A 19,872-nucleotide genomic window follows, 5' to 3' on the forward strand; every position below is an offset into this window, starting at 1 on the left:
TTAATATTAAGATGTCAATAATACTATGTTTCTTATACAATTATTGATGATATTAAGTTAGCTATTGTATGAACAACTTATTAGGACCTGTCACACAGTCTTTGATAAATGTTGTCTGTTAATACTGATATTGGGTCAATCACAAGAAAAGTAACAGTATTTTCTGTTCTATCTAGTGCAAGACATATGCATGTGTGCTAGAAAGTCATCTAATGGGACTCACAATTGACTTTAGCACTGGGTTTATCTGCTTTGATGCTGCAACAAAGGTAATGTGTTCAGATCAGCTCTGAGGAATGTGCTGCAGACACTGTAATTTAAGAATGACTGAAATAACTTCTAACTCCTGTCAACATTTTAATTGGTTATCATGTATCAAACTTAAGATCCTCATTTTTTAATAGAAGAAAAATCATGCTTTATTCTGTTTATAGAAACACAAAAGCTTGAATTTTTAATGAAACAAACATGTTTCCAAAAAACATTTTAAGTGTATAAAGTGAATATATATGTATAATATATATACATTATCATTTACAATATATTATAATGTATACATTATAATAATGTATGCAAAAGAGAATATGTATATATTCTCTTTTACTAAAGGTTTAGCATCTTACTAAGGGAAATTTCTTTTTCTCCAAACACAAGTTTTTTTTTTTTTCCTTTCCCTCCTTTATTTGACATGTCCTCACAGAACATCGATCAGTTAAAGAGTAAAATTGATGCTGAATTTCTGACATGTCTAACAAGGAGATTCATTCATCAGATTGACTTGTCATATATTTGAAGGAGACACAACACAAAGAGACCAAAACTGGCAAATACAAGTTTTTTAAAAAAGGGTTTCTTTCTTTCCTTTTTTTTTTTTTTCCCCTGCATCAGTATCCCCAATATCCAAACAGGGAAAACATTTTTTTAGAGTTTAGTTTTATAGGTAATATGTTAGAATCATAGTATGGAGGAATTTGGGGTTTAGAATTTCTAGCCAGGAAATATAACCCTTGTTAACTCTTACTTAGCTTGGAAAGGTCTTGTGCAATCTGATTGGATACCTTTTCCACAAAAGATCTTCCTCTGAGAGGAATGTACATTGAAGGATGAAAGGAATCCTCTCGGATAGTCATGTCTAAAAAATCTTTAAACACAACTGATCCCTTACCCATTGATAATCTCCTAGTACCAGAGTCACTGCTGCATTTTCTGACTTGGGGTTCAGGTCCCCATGGAGGACATTTTTTTCCCTCCCATGACACAATCTATTCCTCAGATCCTCTCCACTTTTCCTTTATTAAATTATGGCCTAAGAAATAAACCCATATATTCCTTCCCACTAATTTTAAAGATTACTGAGTAATCCTTTACTGGGAAACTTTTATCTTACCTAAAAATCAAGCATTGTACAGAATTTTCAAAAACAGATACAAGTAAAACAAGATTGATATAAATGTGTGAGAAAGGCAGTGTCCTGAAAATAAGAGGTTTTGGATCTTGGGAAAGATGGGAGTTCATGGTGCAGTCCCGCAGCTCACAGTCAAGTATGATGTGGACTGGTGTCTAGAGATCTTAGGAGTTTTCATGACCTAGCAACTGAGACTGTCACACAAAAGCTCAAATTATTTAAAGATGGGCAATTTATTTTTCACTTAGTGAAATTAAATAGCGTACATTTGCTGGTCAGATTGATTTGACCATCCAGTGCATTGCCTTTGTATAATGCCAAAAGAATATTTATCTAAATATGGAATTTCAGATGCTGTGGCTCTTTTGATGACTCTCAGATGAGACTGCCATCTCTTTTTTTTTCCTATGACCAAAGACTTTCTTTGGAATAGAATATTCATTCAATTCAGGATAGCCTCATGAGTATTAAATTAATATAGCATATTTACTAATTTTACTACTCAATTTCATAATTATTAAATCAATGTAATAAATAACTTTCAAAATAATTAAAGTGGTTAGAAAAAAATTAAAGTGTGATTTTATAAAGAGAATATTATAGCTATAATTGTCATCAAATTCTACCACATGAAGATGGAAAAATCACTCATATATGAGAGGGAAAGTAATAAAATTCATCTGAACTCATTTCTGAATGCCTGAACTTAAGTTTTGTTGTTGTTGTTGTTGTTTTGTTTCTGTTTTTTGTTTTTTGTTTTTAAGGATAGTATAATCTAAATCCATGTCAAGGTCCTGTTTTATCCCTTTGTGTGATAAGGGAGAAAATCCAGATGTGGATGTTCTATGTGACATGTTGAGGTATTCCTGCCTGGGTGTGCAGGGAAGGAATGAGCACCCAGGAGACTCTAAACAAATCGTTATGATGCCATCTAGGGCATATCATTTAGCAAGAATGAGATTTTAGTCAGTACAAGCTTGACACAGAAAAAAGCCAGTGGCCTTGGGGAGTGGTAATCACCATCTTCCCATTTTCCCTTGTTGGAAGTTCCTAACTCCAAGGCCACCCGAGAATTGTGAGGGAGGGAGAGAGCCTGTCTCCTTGTGATGAGCAAGGTATTCATCACTAAACTGGCACTTGCGCAGTAATAGGGAACTGTTAATAATTATGTCAGGGCAAACCACTGACCTGCCTGTACTGCAAGAAGGTGGCCTTACTCCATGGAATGGAGTAAAGTAAGTAAAGCCTAAAGTAAGTAAAGCCCAAAAGTTATTTTTAAATACAAAAAAGAAAAAAAAAAGTAATTATAATGTATAAATCAAAGCTTGTTTTGTTCCAATATTTTATTAAAACAGTTAAATAATATTGTTATTTTCTCTACTTGATATGCCAGTGGAAAGAATCTTTAAAAATATATGCCCAGCAGATTTTTTAAATGTTTGGTTCAGGAAGGTCAAAGCAGCAATACTATTGATACCCTTTAACTGTTCTTATTTTGTCAATCTGCTCTGCATCTTGATCAGGCCCTCCAGCTTTGAAGTGACTATGGAAGCAAACCAAAGGTCGTATGATAAAGTATAGATTCCAGAAAGGGGGAGGAGGTGTACTGAGTAGTTAGCTGAGTTCCATTTAAAGCAAGTTCTACACTGTTAATACACCAGCAAAGGGGAGAATTTATATATATATATATAGAGAGAGAGAGAGAGAGACAGACAGACAGAGAGAGACAGAGAAATGATAAATATGGAGATTATATATATATATATATTTATCATTTTTAAAAGATATTTTTAAATAAAATAAACAATAATGAAAAAATAAATTAGAAGACCAAATTAGATACTTAGGAAATAAAGTCTTTGTGGCCTTAGTTTACACTACACTGCTATAGGTTTGGAAGCAGTGAGCTAGTTTTGTTACTACACTGCTATAGGTTTGGAAGCAGTGAGCTAGTTTTGTTACTTGTCCCTTGTGCATGAAAGTCCTCAGGGAAAATTCTTTCCCTGGACTTTCTAGACAGTACAATACACACTAAATAACTCTGCATTTCCCATACTTCAGTTTACATTAGCAACGTAACAGAAGGTTACCATTCTTCTGTTTCAGTTAGTGTTGCTGGGGAGATTCCCTCATAGAAGTTTATTGCCATATAACAGTTCAGCTTGTTTTTTGTAATCTTTATCTTTATTAAAATGTAGCCTGAGTGTTAGAAAAGGTTTTCTCATTAATATTCAAAGTATGATGTTGCAGTACTAATATAATTCCCATAGCTAAAAGTATTGATTTGTTGCCATTATATTCCTTCAAAAATTCATATATGCATTACTTATAGCTATTAATAGATTTCCTATATAAACAGAGACTTTAGTAACATTTGTAAATAAATAGTTAATGAATACTTGTTTCCTATTGAAAGATAGAAGAGGGATATATAAGGCTTCCTGGAAATTGAGACACCAAGGATAAGATTATCTAGACAAATATCTGTAAGTAAGGAGAACACTGAATTTGAGGTCAGACATGATGCAAGGTCAAGTTTGTGGGTAGCCAAGAGCCAGATTATGAAAGGGAACCTAATAAAGAATTGCACCTGATCCTAAGAACAGAAGAACCTTTGAAGGGTTTGAGACACAGGAATGAAATGATCAGAAATGTGTTTGGCAACATAAACCCAGTAGAATAGTAGATGACTAAGATGGAGAAAACCTGGGAAAAGCCTGGTTTGGCCCTCCTCTGGACATCTACCACTTGGAAATGTTCTAGAAAAAAAAAAAAAAACATGCATGGTTAACAAGGTCAAATAAACACACTGTTACAAGTTGAGGTTGAGGGTGAAAATAGTGTATGAACAGAAGTAAGAGATGTTCAATATCATGGAAGCTAAATTATAAGGAAGGAAATGTAGAAAATGCTTGGAGTGAAAAACTGGGCTCCTGGATTGTGGTCCAGTGCATGTTTGACCTAAATCTGGTTTATACTGTGTAAAGGTCACTCTAATGGAGGTATACAGATTGCATTGATTGGATGGAAGCAAGACTGAATGAAGAGCCACGAATGGAAATAATTTATGTCTCCCCTTGATAATTTAGAGTAAGAATAACTTTTAAACTTTTCTTTTTAAACATGAAATTTTGTAAAAATTTAAAAAATGAGGGAAATTTCTTTTATCTGTATCAAACAAATAACACCTGAGTTCTAATGGTTAAAATAAGGATGAAGCCATCAGATCCCACACCTTAGACCTCCCCCTCACTCCCAATGCTGCAGCCCACGGGATAAGTCAACTATCTTGCTATAATTGGAGCCCAAAAACGGTTTATCCTGTGTAAAAAGCAAATGCAATGCGTGGGGTACCCTAAATCCTGACCCGAACACTTCATGGGAAGTATAAATATTATTCGTATTACTGTTTCCCCAACAGTCTCTGAAACCATTGGTTCCCTAAAACTGTTACTGTCTGATAGTTTTTTTTTTTAATGTTTTAATAGTTGACTTTGAGAAATTCTAGGATAAATTACTTAAAAGGCTTCTCTACTTCAGTATATCTAAGAACCAGTACTAACACAGAGAATGTCAAAAATATTTTTGAAATCATGATTGGTTAACAGATCTATGCAGATAATAAATTATTAGGTGAAAAAAGTAACATGCTTAAGAATTAGCTCTGTCCTATTTTAGAAGCTACCATAATGATTTTATGTTTCCTTCTTGTACTCATTACTAACTTTAATTGATTATAGTTTGGAAATATTATCTGGAGGGAAGTTATAAAACTCATGTCTGTGCATGAAGACCTGCATTTTAGGAACTTTATATTCTATGCCATAAAACACAATGTCACCCTAATCGAAATCATTTCTTTCATGGTTTTGAGATGTTCTGTATAAAATTAGAGGACTTTCTTTTCCCAAAGAATTGTGTTGCAGAATTAAACTCATTGTTAGCATATTAATCCCTGAAGTATCTTAATCTCTATAATACATTTATATCTTTAAGTAGATACTAATTTCTACAGTGTTTCAAGGTAAAATTTGGAAGGAAGTTGAAATGACCTCTACTTAAACTCTTCATTTTCAAGAGTCTTTGATATATGTTGAAGTTGAAGGTCGCTAATTTTTAGAATCTTTGAGCTACTGTTTCTCCTAAAGATATATGATATTGTTTTCATGTACACACACACATTTCATTATATGTTTGACTTTTTCTGAAAAGCACTTATGTAATTATAACAACTATAACAAGAATTCCATAGGTCAGAACTCTCAAAATGGAATTAAACCTTTAGTTTTTCCATTTAGGCTATTTTTTCTATAATATTTCAACTATTTCATATCAAAGGTAGATACTAAAAGCCCAAAAGGAAAGCTTGAAATGGTTAAAAATGAATTTTTTCTTGAAATATCTCCTACATAAGTAGAAATCTTAAATGTAGATATGCTATTATGTAGTGACAACAATATTCATATAAACCTCAACATTTTTCCTTTATACAATATCTTTCAATCATTTTGCTTCCTCAGTTGTGTAACTTACAGTCCCTAAATATGGACAAAATCATCAAATTCTATTTTATGGAATTTTTACATTCTTCTTCAGATAAATTATCTTTTCTTTGCTTTTAGGAGAATGAAGAACATTGCATTTATTGCAAAACAAACTCAGACATTTAGGGAAACAATCCATCAGGTAATTTTTTTTAGCCCTCAAACATTTCAATGATAGCCCTAAAGTAAATGTTCAAAAGAGAGGTATTAACCCAAGTTTTCATGCCGGTATATTAGCCAGATGCAACATAATAATAGAATCCTGGATTTTTCCTTCATTTCTTGGCAATATTAAGACACATTATAAAGTAATGTGGAGACTAACACATACTTAATTGCCTATATTTATAATTCAAAGTATATAAAGAACAAAAGCAGGCAAGAGTCAAAAATTCTTTGGCTAGTGTGCTATTTTTAATTTAATAATAAAAATTATTAAAAAAATTTAAGTCAGATATTATTAAAAATATCTGACTTAAAACTTCTTTCAGTGTATCTTAGATTATCTCCTTTAATCATCAGTTCTGTTTTTTATGAAATTTTTTGCTAATATCACATAGTAAGTAGAATAATAGCTGTGTGTAAATCTTGCAGCATTATTCTAAAATAAATAAGATAGCTTTTTCAGAAATAAAAACATAGTAAATTGTCAAATACAGATTCTGAAGTCCTTAAGCATTATTTCTGACCAGGCTATTTTTCAGAGGGTTTTGTCTCAACCACAGATCCTATCTTTTCATCCAATCCCAGGAATTCATCATGTTTTTCCCTGTTTATTTCAAATTCCCCAGAATTCATTGAGTAGCTGCTTTTCACCTTTAACACCTGTAGAACCTTTGCAAATCACATAGCTGCTGAGCCTACCTTCCTCACCTCTAAAACAGATATGCAAATGACATTTTTTTCATGGGATTATTGTAAAATTTAAATAAAATGTATATTGAGAGTGTTGCACAGTGAGTGGCACGAGATGAGCCTTCCTAAAAGGTGGATACTTAAATTTCTCCCACGTGGCTGGGTAGTTCTGCCCACTACAGGACGCCAGAGCCAACAATACCTTGCTACTGTGGCCATCCTCAAAATGTCACAACAGCACTGTGTTTTCTAGAATTTTGATCAATCAGTCAACACATGTGTCTGCTACATTCCAGTTCTTGTGAATCTGTGCTTTCATGAAGGTCTTTGTTTTCATGGCACCCAGTGGAGAAGATACACATTAAGCAAGTAATCGTGTTTAATGGTTCTCAGCAAAGGGAGTTCAGGGTAGCATGGAAGCATGTAAGGTAGGTTAAGGGCCCATAGGTGGTACTTAGAGTAAACCACATTTCACTTGAAAGTTGACAGGTCATGAGCCGCTAACAAGGAGCACAATGGAGGCAGATGCAGCAACGTGTGTGAACACCCTGGTATGTGAGATGACTGACAGTTTCAGTGCGGCTGGAGCAGGAGAGTGAGAGGGCTGCACTGACCAAAAGTAGTCAGGCACCAAATAATAAGGACCCATAGTCTTCACAGTAAAGACTGGGCACTCTCATCCTTTAGCTGTGGCCACAAAATTGCTGTTGAACACCCAATGGCAATGTTCACTGGCTTACAGCCGTAAATGTTTGTCTTTTTGTTGTTTTCCTCATAACTGTATGGGATCAGACTATTGATCTGTATAGGGCTCTGTTGTGAGTCTGCAGTTTGGATGGTTCCCTCAAGCATCATGATTTGACTCTACTCTAGTTGTTCCCTATTCTTCTCGGAACCAGGAGGTAAGTCCTGGCATGTCCTTTTCTTGTAGATGGCAAAGGCAGAAGAGAGCAAGCAAAACCAAGCAATTCTTCTTTAGCATCTATTGCTGGAACAACTGCAAAATCCCACCAGCCAAAGCATGAGGCTGCAACCGAATAAAGGACAGGTCACCTGGGAGAGCACCTCAGAGTTACACTGAAATATGCCTGGGTACAGGGAGGATGCAGATTTAGGCTGAAATGCCCTTAGTGCCAAGGGCCATGGAAAGCCACTAAGAGATTTTATCTTAGTAACACGATGCAAGCCATGATGACTGTAGCACCTTTATGGAGAATGCTTTGGAGGGGAAGATGAGTGGATGTTGGAAGGGAAGAGGGTTATTAGAGTAGGACTAGAGTAGGAGGCTTTGAGAATGAAGAGCACAGGGAAATGAGTCATAATAAGTCATAATAGTCAGGAGTGCTTAGAGAGAGAGTAGAGCTAAGTATAACACCAAAGTTTCTTAGAGCAATTGTATGAGGGGAAACTGAAATACACTGGAAAAGGAGTGGATTTGGAGGACATCTGTTGAATTATTTTCATGCAAGTAACTGTGGAGAAGTCACTGAGTAGTTACTATGTTCAGCATAAAAATGAGAAGGATGTTACTTTTTTGGTGCTCTGTATCTTATATGATACAGACTTTTCTAAGTTCAATGACTTTTCTAAGTTTCTTGGGAAAACACACTCCAGTGAAGTGTGATATACCATGGAATTCAGATACTATTGAAACAGGAGAGCTAGGTTTTTGTCTCACAGAGCTGAAGACTGAATCCCATGGACGAAGGAGAGTGAGTAAAGTGAATAGAGTTTTTAATAGGCAAGGGTACAGAAAAAATTTCTCAGGAGTGAGGGATCCTGACAGGGTTGCCACTGGGGGCTTTTAAAGCTGGTCTTTCAAAGAAGGCTAGCCAGGGAGCTTAAATCCTTTTAACATCTCTATTGATAGCACCCGTTGAGTAAGGACCAGTGATAACACCTTTAATGGCTTTTATTTCTTTTTAGGGTAGATAATTTTTTGATCAGAAGTAACTGTTATAACAAGACCCCATCTGGACTCCTAGGACAGAATGGTCTGGTTTGTTCCTTTATCTCTGGTTTCCTTACGCCTCTACATTTTGGGGATTTTCATGAGCCTGATCCTGTACTCTCCTACCTATCTTTCTCTACCTAACCCTGTCTATCCCTAACTCACTATAAACAGACAACTTACATTGGGAACTTAAAATGCCAAGGTATAGTTCTGATTGCTTTTCCATATACCATCCAGTGCTGTTTAACTGTTTTTACTTATGTCAGAATGACTTCTATCTTGAGATACTTCTTGGTCTCTAATACAGACCAATTTCTGGCAGGCAGGCTTCATTCACCAATCCACTGAGATATGAAATTACCACAAATTCTTTGGGTAAATAAAATTTAAGCTCTACCTGGGATCCCCTATGCATAACATCCTATGTAGATCCATTTAAGCATTAGATTTACATATGCCCTCACTAACCTTGAGTAATTCAGACTCTCTTCAACTGCTTGCAATATTGTATGGCCATTTTAACAAAATCGAAATGTTTCAATGCAAAAAGAAAGATTATGCATCCTAAGGTAATTCATTATGTTGCTAATTTAATGAATGAAATAGTTTCCCAAGTGATATATTTTACAACTCAGTTAAAAGTAAACTATAGTAATTAAGATAAAAAACTTAATACTACTAAAAAAAAAAAAAAGGTAAACTATCCATTTCTAGAAATGCAAATGTCTTTGAATTTTGGGATTTTTCTTTATTATGTTCAGGGAGAAAAAGAATAAATGATTGATTCATACCAATAACATTCATAATTAAATTTTAGAAATCAAATTAGTTAATGCGAATAATGGTGCTGCCTCAAAAATAAAGATATGCAGATACTTACGCATCAATTTAGCAGTTCTTTAATAGCATGCTTCATCTCTGTCAGTGGAACAGCCTGCAGACAACCAGGAGATGAAACAGTAAAGCCTTATTGCATTGCACAGACACGTTGTCTTGGATGTAGCATCTCAGGAACCCCCTTTCTTTTTTTCTCTAGAACTATTACTATCCATTGAGCAGGCAACTAACTGTGTGTGCATATGTTAAAAAGAAATAACTGGAAAAGAGTTCATTTGTAGGGTGGATTGGTAATAAGAACTAAAAGTATGACTGAATTCTGTCATGTTGCCAGAAAACAACAACAACAATGATAAACAAAACAAAAGCAAAACCCTAAGAATCTGAGAAACTTATACCAACTAAACCATATTTTCTTGCCCATTCTTATTATGCACATGACATGTAAGGTTCTCAAAATGAAATTTGTATGTTAATAATAACAAATAGCATAATTTGTCCAATAGTATTTGGAAACATGTTAGTACATCCTTTCTCATATATATTCTGATTATTCTTTTGAAAAAAAATTATGTAGATATGATTAAAATAAGTACTCTGCATCTGTCAACTTACTAGATTGATGACTTCAAGTTATTACAAAATAACTCACAAAGTCTGAGTTTTAAAACACTTTTTCTGGTTTTAAATTTTGTTGTTGTTGTTTTATTATTCCAAATAAATTCTTAAAGTGAAATTCTGTATAATTTCTTCAAATATTCTATATATGAAATGGAAATATCTATACATAGATCCCTATATGTAGAGTCCATTTGAAGGGAATTAATTTAAAAGAAATATGTCTGATAGATAACTCTGAGCTTGATTGGGCTCTTCCAGCCTGTCTTTAATTTAGGCATCTGGCCTGATGATAATGAATTTCTGTTCTGTTAACTAAAGCTCAGATATGCATCTTGATCTCTAAGGCTACATGTTAAAAACATCTCAACACAGTGTGTCCTACACTGAGTTTGTTGTCCATTTTGGTCTGACTTCTTTGCATATCTTAGTCATCAAAAGAAATTTGAATTGTCTCTATACTCTTGTCTCTTCCTCAACAACTCCTCCTAAATAAATCTGCAAGGTGTTTGCACACTAATTTGGGTAATCTGTTCTCATTTGGGTTTTTGCAATACCATCCAAATAGTCCTTTTTGATTTATTTATTAAACACACTCTTTTTATGCATTAACTATGCCATGACCACTAATACACAAGGAATACAAAAATGGATACAATCCCTCCTTTCTTTTTTTTTTTTTTAAAGATTTAATGTATTTATTTGACAGAGAGAGATCACAAGTAGGCAGAGAGGCAGGCAGAGAGAGGAAGAGAAGCAGGCTCCCTGCTGAGTAGAGAGCCCAATGCAGGACTCAATCCCAGGACCCTGAGACAATGACCTAAGTCGAACACAGAGGCTTAACCCACCGAGCCACCCAGGTGCCGCGCAATCCCTCCTTTCAAGAAGTCTACATTTTAATGAAAAAGACAGATGTGGAACTGGTTATGTTTAGGTACTGTGGCAAGAAGCCAAAGCATTATAAAGGCATAGAGTTGCATTCCTCTCTGGTCCATCTTTCACACTAGATTAATGATACTTCTAAAATGTAAATTCAGCTATGTCTTCAGTTTCTCTTGTTAAATTATTTGAGTGGCCTTACTGTATTTAAGACAATATTTGTTATCATATATAGAAGCCTTTTAATGTTCTTATTTCTGCCTGCAGTTTAGCATCATCTCCTGGGACATTTGGTGATTCAGGGAAGTTCCACACTTTTAGACATAATATTCCCACAATTTACTTTCAGCCTTGAGTGCAATTCTTCATCTGTAAAGCCTTCTTCCACCAATCTAATTTATTTATTTATTTATTTATTTATTTAGTTGGTTGGTTTTAATTTAATTTTATCTTTTTCAGTGTTCCAAGATTCATTGTTTATGCACCACACCCAGTGTTCCATGTAATACGTGCCCTCCTTAATACCCATCTAATTTAGATGTCCCTTCCCTGAGAGCAGAGAATTGTAGGCATACCTCAGCATAGCACTTATCATAATGTACTACAATTAAGTCTGGTGGAGATATTAACTCTAATCTCTGATCCAGACTCAAGTACAGTTCAAAGACACAGAATTAACTCAATGACTAGTAATTAATATATTGATGAATATGATACCACCTAAGGAAATAAGTGAAAGCCATATGCTTTCATCTAATTCTGTGATCTTTTGATATTGCTCTTTTTATCCCTCTATCATCACAGTTCAAATGAAAATTTAAAATTAGTATAGAGATGAAGTAAAAATGCAAATTAGGCCCAAAGACATAATTAATAAGGATAAATTTTACAGGAATGAAGAACAAATGAGAAGTATAAAGATGTGTAAAGAAAAGTGGTTTTAAAGAGAAAGTTTCTTCTGGCTTTCCACCAAGTATGACCCCTAGCCGACCTACAAAAAAAGAGAGAAGGAAAAAGAGCCACTTCTAGAACACTAAAATGTGTGGGAAATTAATTTCAGGGTGTGGGAGGGTGGATGGAAGGAAGGCAAGAGGTGATGTGTATGCTTGGGCTTCTTGCCAAAGTGAAGGGTGATGCAAAATGGAAATAAGGCTGAGTCGAAAGTTTGATTTACCGCTTATCTAGAAGATCCTTCACGGCAATTTGCAAGGAAAAGAAGAATGCATTTGTGGTTATTGCTGGGCAAACATGAATTACATGTGAAGTACCAGGTGTTGGTGGTGTTACAGGAAGTGTGAAAATAGATCCTGGCTTCAAAGCATTTTTTGTTGTAATTATTAACATGATCTATGCAATAAGTTGTAATACATATAGATTGTTCTTCCTGGTGTTTTTGCCCCCTGTGTTGTAAAATATCCTATATCTATTTCTCATAAGTTAGATAACATGATGTTTACATTACCTTCTTATGCAGAGGTTATTTCTATTTTTTTTTCAAGAGTTATTTTTCTGTGGGGCATGAAAAATTGAGGCTTGCAAAGAGTGAAAGAAGAAAATTGCAAAACTTTGCTTTTGAGATTGTTTTGTCTCTTTTTGTTCAGCATGCCAGTTTTTCATTATCATTTACACATCTTTTTTTCTATTTGTGTGAAATTAATGAAGTACACTTTTGAATAGTCTGCATCTAAGAAATTCTGGATGCTGTTCAAACATGAATTCATTCACTAACCTGGGTCACTTGGTTATATCCAGTTTTGAATCCTATTTTTTGAGGGATTATACAAATGTAAAATGTTCTTCAGATGACTAATATTCCCAATCTTTAAGCCAATTCTAGCAGTGGGTCTTAAATAAATAAATAGTTTATGGAAAGCTTTTGACTTGTAGAGGGAGAGGGAGAAAAGCTTAAAATAGCAAAGCATTATAAAGAAGAAACAATGACTCAGAACATACTGTGTTTGGGAAAATCAGTAAATTACTTTCCTGGGTTTAGTGTCTTACACTAAATGGGACTCTGGGTCTTTCCTCTATTTTAAGAAAGGAGTCAGGGATTTGCAATGAAATTTCATTTAACTGATCATGCTCAGTAAATGGGTCTGTGATTATTTTTTAGTTAGGTAAAGAATTATAGCAAATCAAAGATCCAGCTTGAGATAAAAGCAGAAATATGAATCATGGAGAATAATATACTTAGGTTTGATTTCCACTTATTAGCTGTGAGATCTTATGAATGTGTACACTTTTTCTTAAATTGTATTATCTGGAAATGGAAATACTCTGGTCTCCTGCATCACTCTTGCAGGAATGAAAGGGCCTACATAGAACAATGTGTTCATTGTAAAAACATGTCAATTGAGGCTACAACAGACACACAGAATGCTTCCAAGGCACTAACACAGTTTTTTTTTATTTTTTTATTTTTTCTTTATCTTTTTTTTTTTTTTTTAAGATTTTATTTATTTATTTGACAGTCAGAGATCACAAGTAGGCAGAGAGGCAGGCAGAGAGAGGAGGAAGCAGGCTCCCCGCTGAGCAGAAAGCCTGATGTGGGACTTGATCCCAGGACTCTGGGATCATGACCTGAGCAGAAGGCAGAGGCTTTAACCCACTGAACCACCCAGGCACCCCAACAAAGTATTTTAAATTACGCATGATCCGTACATGTGTTCACCCAACAAATGACTCAATGCTATGTGCCTCATTATTTGCATGATATATTCTGTTTGATAATAGTTCAACATTTCATCTTCAATCATCATTTGTAGGCACATTTTATAAGGATTACACTCTGGTTTAAGAATGATGACCTTAAGTTTTAAATCCCAAATGACATTGAAACAGAGGTTTTTAACATTTATGTTTGCCTGTGTTGTTTTAAATAAAATGTATTAATTATAAAGAGTAGGTCAGAGGCAAAAGATTCCTTTGCACACTTTTTGTCATAATCTTTAATTGAGAGAACACTCTGGTTAATAAGTTTCAACTATATATTTTCTTACTGTTTGTATATGTCATCTTTAATGACTTTATTATCACTACAGTATTGAAAATGCTGTGATTCATTGTGTTGTTCTTTCTTCATAGATACAGATGACTTTACTTGCAGCTTTAGGCAGTTAAAAATATTTAAAGGCATCTTCAAAATGCCAATTATGTTTTATATTTGTCATTCCTTATAATAAAAAAGCTGTTTATGATTGTCAGAAACAAGCAAATGTTTTAATAAATCAACAAGGTATTTAAGATAGCTTGTTGCATTAAATATTTTATTTTATAATGCAATTTTTATTGTTTTTTGAAATGTATTCCATGGAAAAAAATTACCTGGTTAAACTAAGTTAAATGAGTTTCATTTCTGAAAATATCCTCAGACATTATTGTGCTAATGAACTTCACACACCAACTGTATTTGACCATGCTCAACCTCCTTTTTCTCCAGGAACAAGTCCTCCATGGGAAGACTTGGACAAGTGAAAAATCTAGCCTTTGATTATTTATAATGAAGTCTTTGGGATCAAATTCCACATTTTAAAAATGTTCAGAAATGTCTTTACATATTACTGGTAGTTTTGGGGGTTTTTGTTTTTTGTTTTTTTTTTTGTTTTTTTCTTACTCATTTTGTATTTGATCTCCATCAAGTTCAACAAAATAAGCTTACTCCTGGTGGCAAGAATTTTCCAATACTTCTAGCCCCAAACACGGCCATTTCATTAAATTTATCTAGAGAAGACACAGATTATGGATTTGCCACATCCAAAGATATTATTGTCTGTTGATTGTTAGAGTGTTGCCTGCTCAAAACTTGGATATTTCACAGTGCTTTTTTATTATTAATTATTTTTATTAACATATAATGTATTATTTACCCCAGGAGTACAGGTCTATGAATCATCAGACTTGCACATTTCACAGCACTCACCATAGCACATACCCTCCCCAATGTCCATAACTCAACCACCCTCTCCCTACCCCTCCTCCCCCCAGAAACCCTTAGTTTGTTTTGTGAGATTAAGAGTCTCTTATGGTTTGTCTCCCTCCTGATCCCATCTTGTTTCATTTTTTCCTTCCCTACCCTCCTAACCTGCCCTTCCTCTCAAATTCCTCATATCAGAGAGATCATATGATAATTGTCTTTCTCTGATTGACTTATTTTGCTCAGCATAATACCCTCTAGACCATCTAGTTCCATCCATATCATTGCAAGTGGCAAGATTTCATTTCTTTTGATGGCTGCATAGTATCCCATTGTATATATATACCACTTCTTCTTTATCCATTCATCTGTTGATGGACAGCTAAGTTCTTTCCATAGTTTGGCTATTGTGGACATTGCTGCTATAAACATTCAGGTGCACATACCTCTTTGGATCCCTACATTTGTATCTTTAGGGTAAATACCCAGTAGTGCAATTTCTGGGTCATAATGTAGCTCTATTTTTGAGTTTTTGAGGAAACTCCATACTGTTTCCAGAGTGGCTGCACCAGCTTGTATTCTCACCAACAGTGTGGGAGGGTTCCCCTTTTTCTGCATCCTCTCCAACATATGTTGTTTCCTGACTTGTTAATTTTAACCATTCTGACTGGTGTGAGGTGGTATCTCATTGTAGTTTTGAATTGTATTTCCTTGATGACAAGTGATGTTGAGCACATTTTCATGTGTCTGTTGGCCATCTGGATGTCTTTTTTGCAGAAAAAGCAGAAATGTCTATTCATGTCTTCTGCCCATTTCTTGATTGGATTCTTTGTTCTTTGGGTGTTGAGTTTGCTAAGCTCTTTATAGATTTTGGATACTAGCCCTTTATCTGATATGTCATTTGCAAATATCTTCTCCCATTCTGTCAGTTGTCTTTTGGTTTTGTTGACTGTTTCCTTTGCTGTGCAAAAGCTTTTGATCTTAATGAAGTCCCAATAGTTCATTTTTGCCCTTGCTTCCCTTGCCTTTGGCAATGTTTCCAGGAAGAATTTTCTGTAGCTAAGCTTGAAGAAGTTGCTGCCTGTGTTCTCCTCAAGGATTTTGATGGATTTCTGTCTCAAATTGAGGTCTTTCATCCCTTTTGAGTCTATTTTTGTGTGCGGTGTAAGAAAATGGTCAGTTTCATTCTTTAGCATGTAGCTGTCCAATTTTCCCAACACTGTTTGTTGGAGAGACTGTCTTTTTTCCATTGGACATTCTTTCCTGCTTTGTCAAAAATCAGTTGACCATAGAGTTGAGGGTCTGTTTCTGGGCTCTCCATTCTGTTCCATGGATCTATGTGTGTGTTTTTGTGCCAGTACCATACTGTCTCGATGATGACAGCTTTGTAATAGAGCTTGAAGTCTGGAATTGTGATGCCACCAACTTTGGCTTTCTTTTTCAACATTCCTCTGGCTCTTCGGGATCTTTTCTGGTTCCATATAAATTTTAGGATTTTTTGTTCCATTTCTTCAAAAAAATTGATGGTATTTTGATAGGAATTGCATTAAATGTATAGATTGCTTTAGGTAGCATAGACAGTTTCACAATATTTATTCTTCCAATCCATGAGTATTTCACAGTTTATTTTTTTTAATGAAGTTCTCATTTTAGTATATTTTCCCCACCTTTCCAATAACATGACAACCACAAAATAAAAGGAAGGAGAAGGAAGATTTTCTTCTTTAATATGTGTTCTCTCTTGATGCATGTATTTAACAGAAGTTAGGTTCATTGTGTCAGTTGTATACCAGCTATTCTATTAAGGGTAAGGGATGCACTGATGAGCTAATCAGACCAACTGCTTGTAGATTTGAAGCTTTCTTTACAGTGAAGAGAAAACAGGATGATCACAGACTGAAGTTTTTTCTAGGAAGGAAATGAACAAGGTATTGACAAACAGATTACCTCAAAATGTCCTTTTAATAGTTTGAAGGGAAAGGGCTCTTTGAGGCATTGATATTTCTAGTGAGACCTAGATAATAAAAAGGGACCAACTCTGAAATGAGTTGAGGGAAGAATTTCAATCATACAATATATAAGACCTACATCGATTCAGATTGCTGTCTAGAAACCCCACAGAATTCCCACTTATCCTCTTTTTCCTGTGCGTTGTTTATGTATAGGAAATCTAGAATTTCCTGTTTCCCACTGACCTCTCTGACAAATTTGCTAACAGTTTTATTCTTCTTGGATACCAGGAGACAAGTTGTAGCATGCATTCTGGTATACCAATTGGCTCATGGATATGGAAATAATGAATATGTCTCTGCTTACCTCATGACACCTGAAGAACTGCACTTAACTTTATCAGCAAGGACCCTCCATGTTCCATTTGTGCTGACCAGGAAAATATTCTGGTGTGACATTCCCATATCAGCCAGTATTTCAATATAACAGGACTCTGGGAAGGAGGATGGTGTAAAAGATAAGCTTGTTTTTGTTGTTGTTGTTGAGTGTGGATCTGTGGAGAGGGCTGTATCACATACTGAGGGGGCAGGGTTGGATGGAAGAATTAGGCAGCATGAAAAAAATACTTCCATTTAAAAGGTTTTATATAAATGAATAAATTAATGAATAATTTTGTCTATGAAAGGGTTTAAGCACTCAGTCAAAAATTCTCCCTGCCCCTCCTAGTTCTGTGCTATTCTTCTACTACTCACTACCCTTTTGCTCCAAATATAGGAGCAAAACATGCTAAAACTCTTGCAGGAAGAAAAAAAAAAAAAAAAAAAAAAAAGGAAGAAACACAAGGTAGTCATAGGAGCAGATGGAGAGGGAGGAGGTTTTCCAGACATGGTATAACCTAGAACCAGGAGTCTGTGCAATATATCACTCATAGCAATGAGAAATTGTTATGACATTACTGGGACATGTTTTCTCAAATGTGATGTATTTTATGACTTATGTGTAAGATCAAGTAAATTTTTAATTTTAAAACTAAATATAAAGGTTGTTTTTGTTTTTGTTTTTTCCCCTGCCCACCCCCCATAGAAGACTATAAACAGATCCAGAAGGCAGTCTTTGTCTTTGGAAAGTTGTCACCTCTACTTCCATATTCTCCCAAAATCATCTCTATTATTGTCACTTGTGTTCAGGGGCCTTCTTATCTCAGAATTTGCCATATTCTACTGTTCTACTGGAAAAAACTCTACAAAATTTAACTAATAGGGAAAAAAATCCCTATTTATAAGCAATTTTCATTAGTATCATTTTCACAGTAATACTTTAAAGTAGGATAGTCAAGTATTACTACTTTTAATTTACAAAGAATGTACTAGTCTCTAATTAATTAAGAATCTTACCCAAATCCATGTGGCTTAAGTTTGGGTTACATTTCAATACTTATGGCTCTAAGATCAGGATTTATTTTTATTTCAGTACATTGCCAAAAAAAAGGTAGTCAGCACTACCTTTCCTGAGATAAATGCATTATAATTGGGGAAAAGATCTTACTATCTTACTGGTAATGGAAATTAGATCAATATATGGGGAAGAGGGCACCAAAAAGAGGTGATCAGGGAGAGGAGTTTCTGATCCATAAGATCCTCCTCATCTCATTCCATGTTGGCAACTATTGATTATACCATTGTGTGTAGTATGCATATATATGTGTGTGTGTGTGTGTGTGTGCATATCTATGTGATATATATGTGTGTGTGTATAACAGAATACAAAAATTGAAACAAAAATTTCATATATTTTTTAAGTTTTATTGTGGCATCATGCAAACTCACTTTTCCAATAGAATTCTGCGTGCATTTTATAGAGAACTTATTACTGTATCTTGTTTTACTTTCTATCCTGATTGGAAAGCTCTTGAGGCAAAGAACACCTGTTTCTGTCACTCTTCGCTAGCACCTTATTCCTAAGAACATCAAAATCTGTTAAATAACCACAGACAATCCCACTCTCCATACACATACACATCTCACCAACACCATCCCATCTCAGTCTACTTCAGAGCTGGCTACTAGGAACCTACCATTGTATTCATCATAGCAATATATAAATTGCATGTTATAAAATATAGTGGTTTCTACTCATCTTTTTCATCATTAATATTCTTAACATAGTTGCTATGTTTATCAGAGTCTTAAAAACAAAATATTGTCATAAGAAATAGGATTGCTGAAGAGTTCTTAAACTAAGTTCTTTTTTAGACCTGTGAAACTTTTACTGGTAACGTGTTCAGATTCAGAATCCTCCAAATTGGCCTTAATGAATTTCTGTGAGAATTACCCATTCACATAGCTTATCAAGCCTGTTCTAACTCTTCCTAGTATATTGTGTTAACTTTTGTTTGTTTTAATACTTGCAAACATTTATTGAATACTATTTTCCAGGTACCAAGATAAGTGTGTTAACTGCATGCCTTGTTTTGCTACTGATTCATCTTTTTTGTTGTTGTTGAGGTGGAGTTGGCATACAATATTATATTACTTTTAGGTGTACAACATAGTGATTCAACATTCATATACATTAGTGAGTGATTACCATGATAAATCTCACTGTCCTCTGTCACCAAAGTTATTATGATATTAATTTTGTGTCATTGCCTCTTAACTGACAAATCTTTCAGTCAATCATTATTAGACTCATCAACTATGTTATTTTTCTTTGGAATTTCCCAATTATAGCCAAGTAGTCATTTTGCATATTCCCAAAAGTTTCCAAACCTCCTTCATATGTCTATGATATGCCTTCTTTAGCCAGAGTAAGTTTGTTGTTGTTCTTTATTTAAAATAATGAGCTTTTAAAGTCTGTTTTATCCCTTGAAAACCCATCTAGTTGAAATAGTAAATTTCTGTTTTACACTGTAATAATT

At 34.6% G+C, this 19,872-nt stretch overlaps 1 protein-coding gene across 4 annotated transcripts in view; it reads left to right on the top strand.

Moving 5' to 3' along the window:
• SNTG1 (syntrophin gamma 1) overlaps positions 1-19,872 on the top strand; it is an 890,620-nt gene that overhangs the window by 826,148 nt on the left and 44,600 nt on the right. For all 4 annotated transcript variants that reach the window (XM_032841184.1, XM_032841181.1, XM_032841185.1 and 1 more), the window contains one exon: positions 177-269. In XM_032841184.1, the coding sequence (XP_032697075.1) occupies positions 177-269 (93 nt within the window). The remainder of the gene's footprint in view (positions 1-176; positions 270-19,872) is intronic.

Source organism: Lontra canadensis, unplaced genomic scaffold, assembly GCF_010015895.1.
Source record: "Lontra canadensis isolate GAN:19392208 unplaced genomic scaffold, GSC_riverotter_1.0 scaffold121, whole genome shotgun sequence".
Lineage (NCBI taxonomy): Eukaryota > Metazoa > Chordata > Mammalia > Carnivora > Mustelidae > Lontra > Lontra canadensis.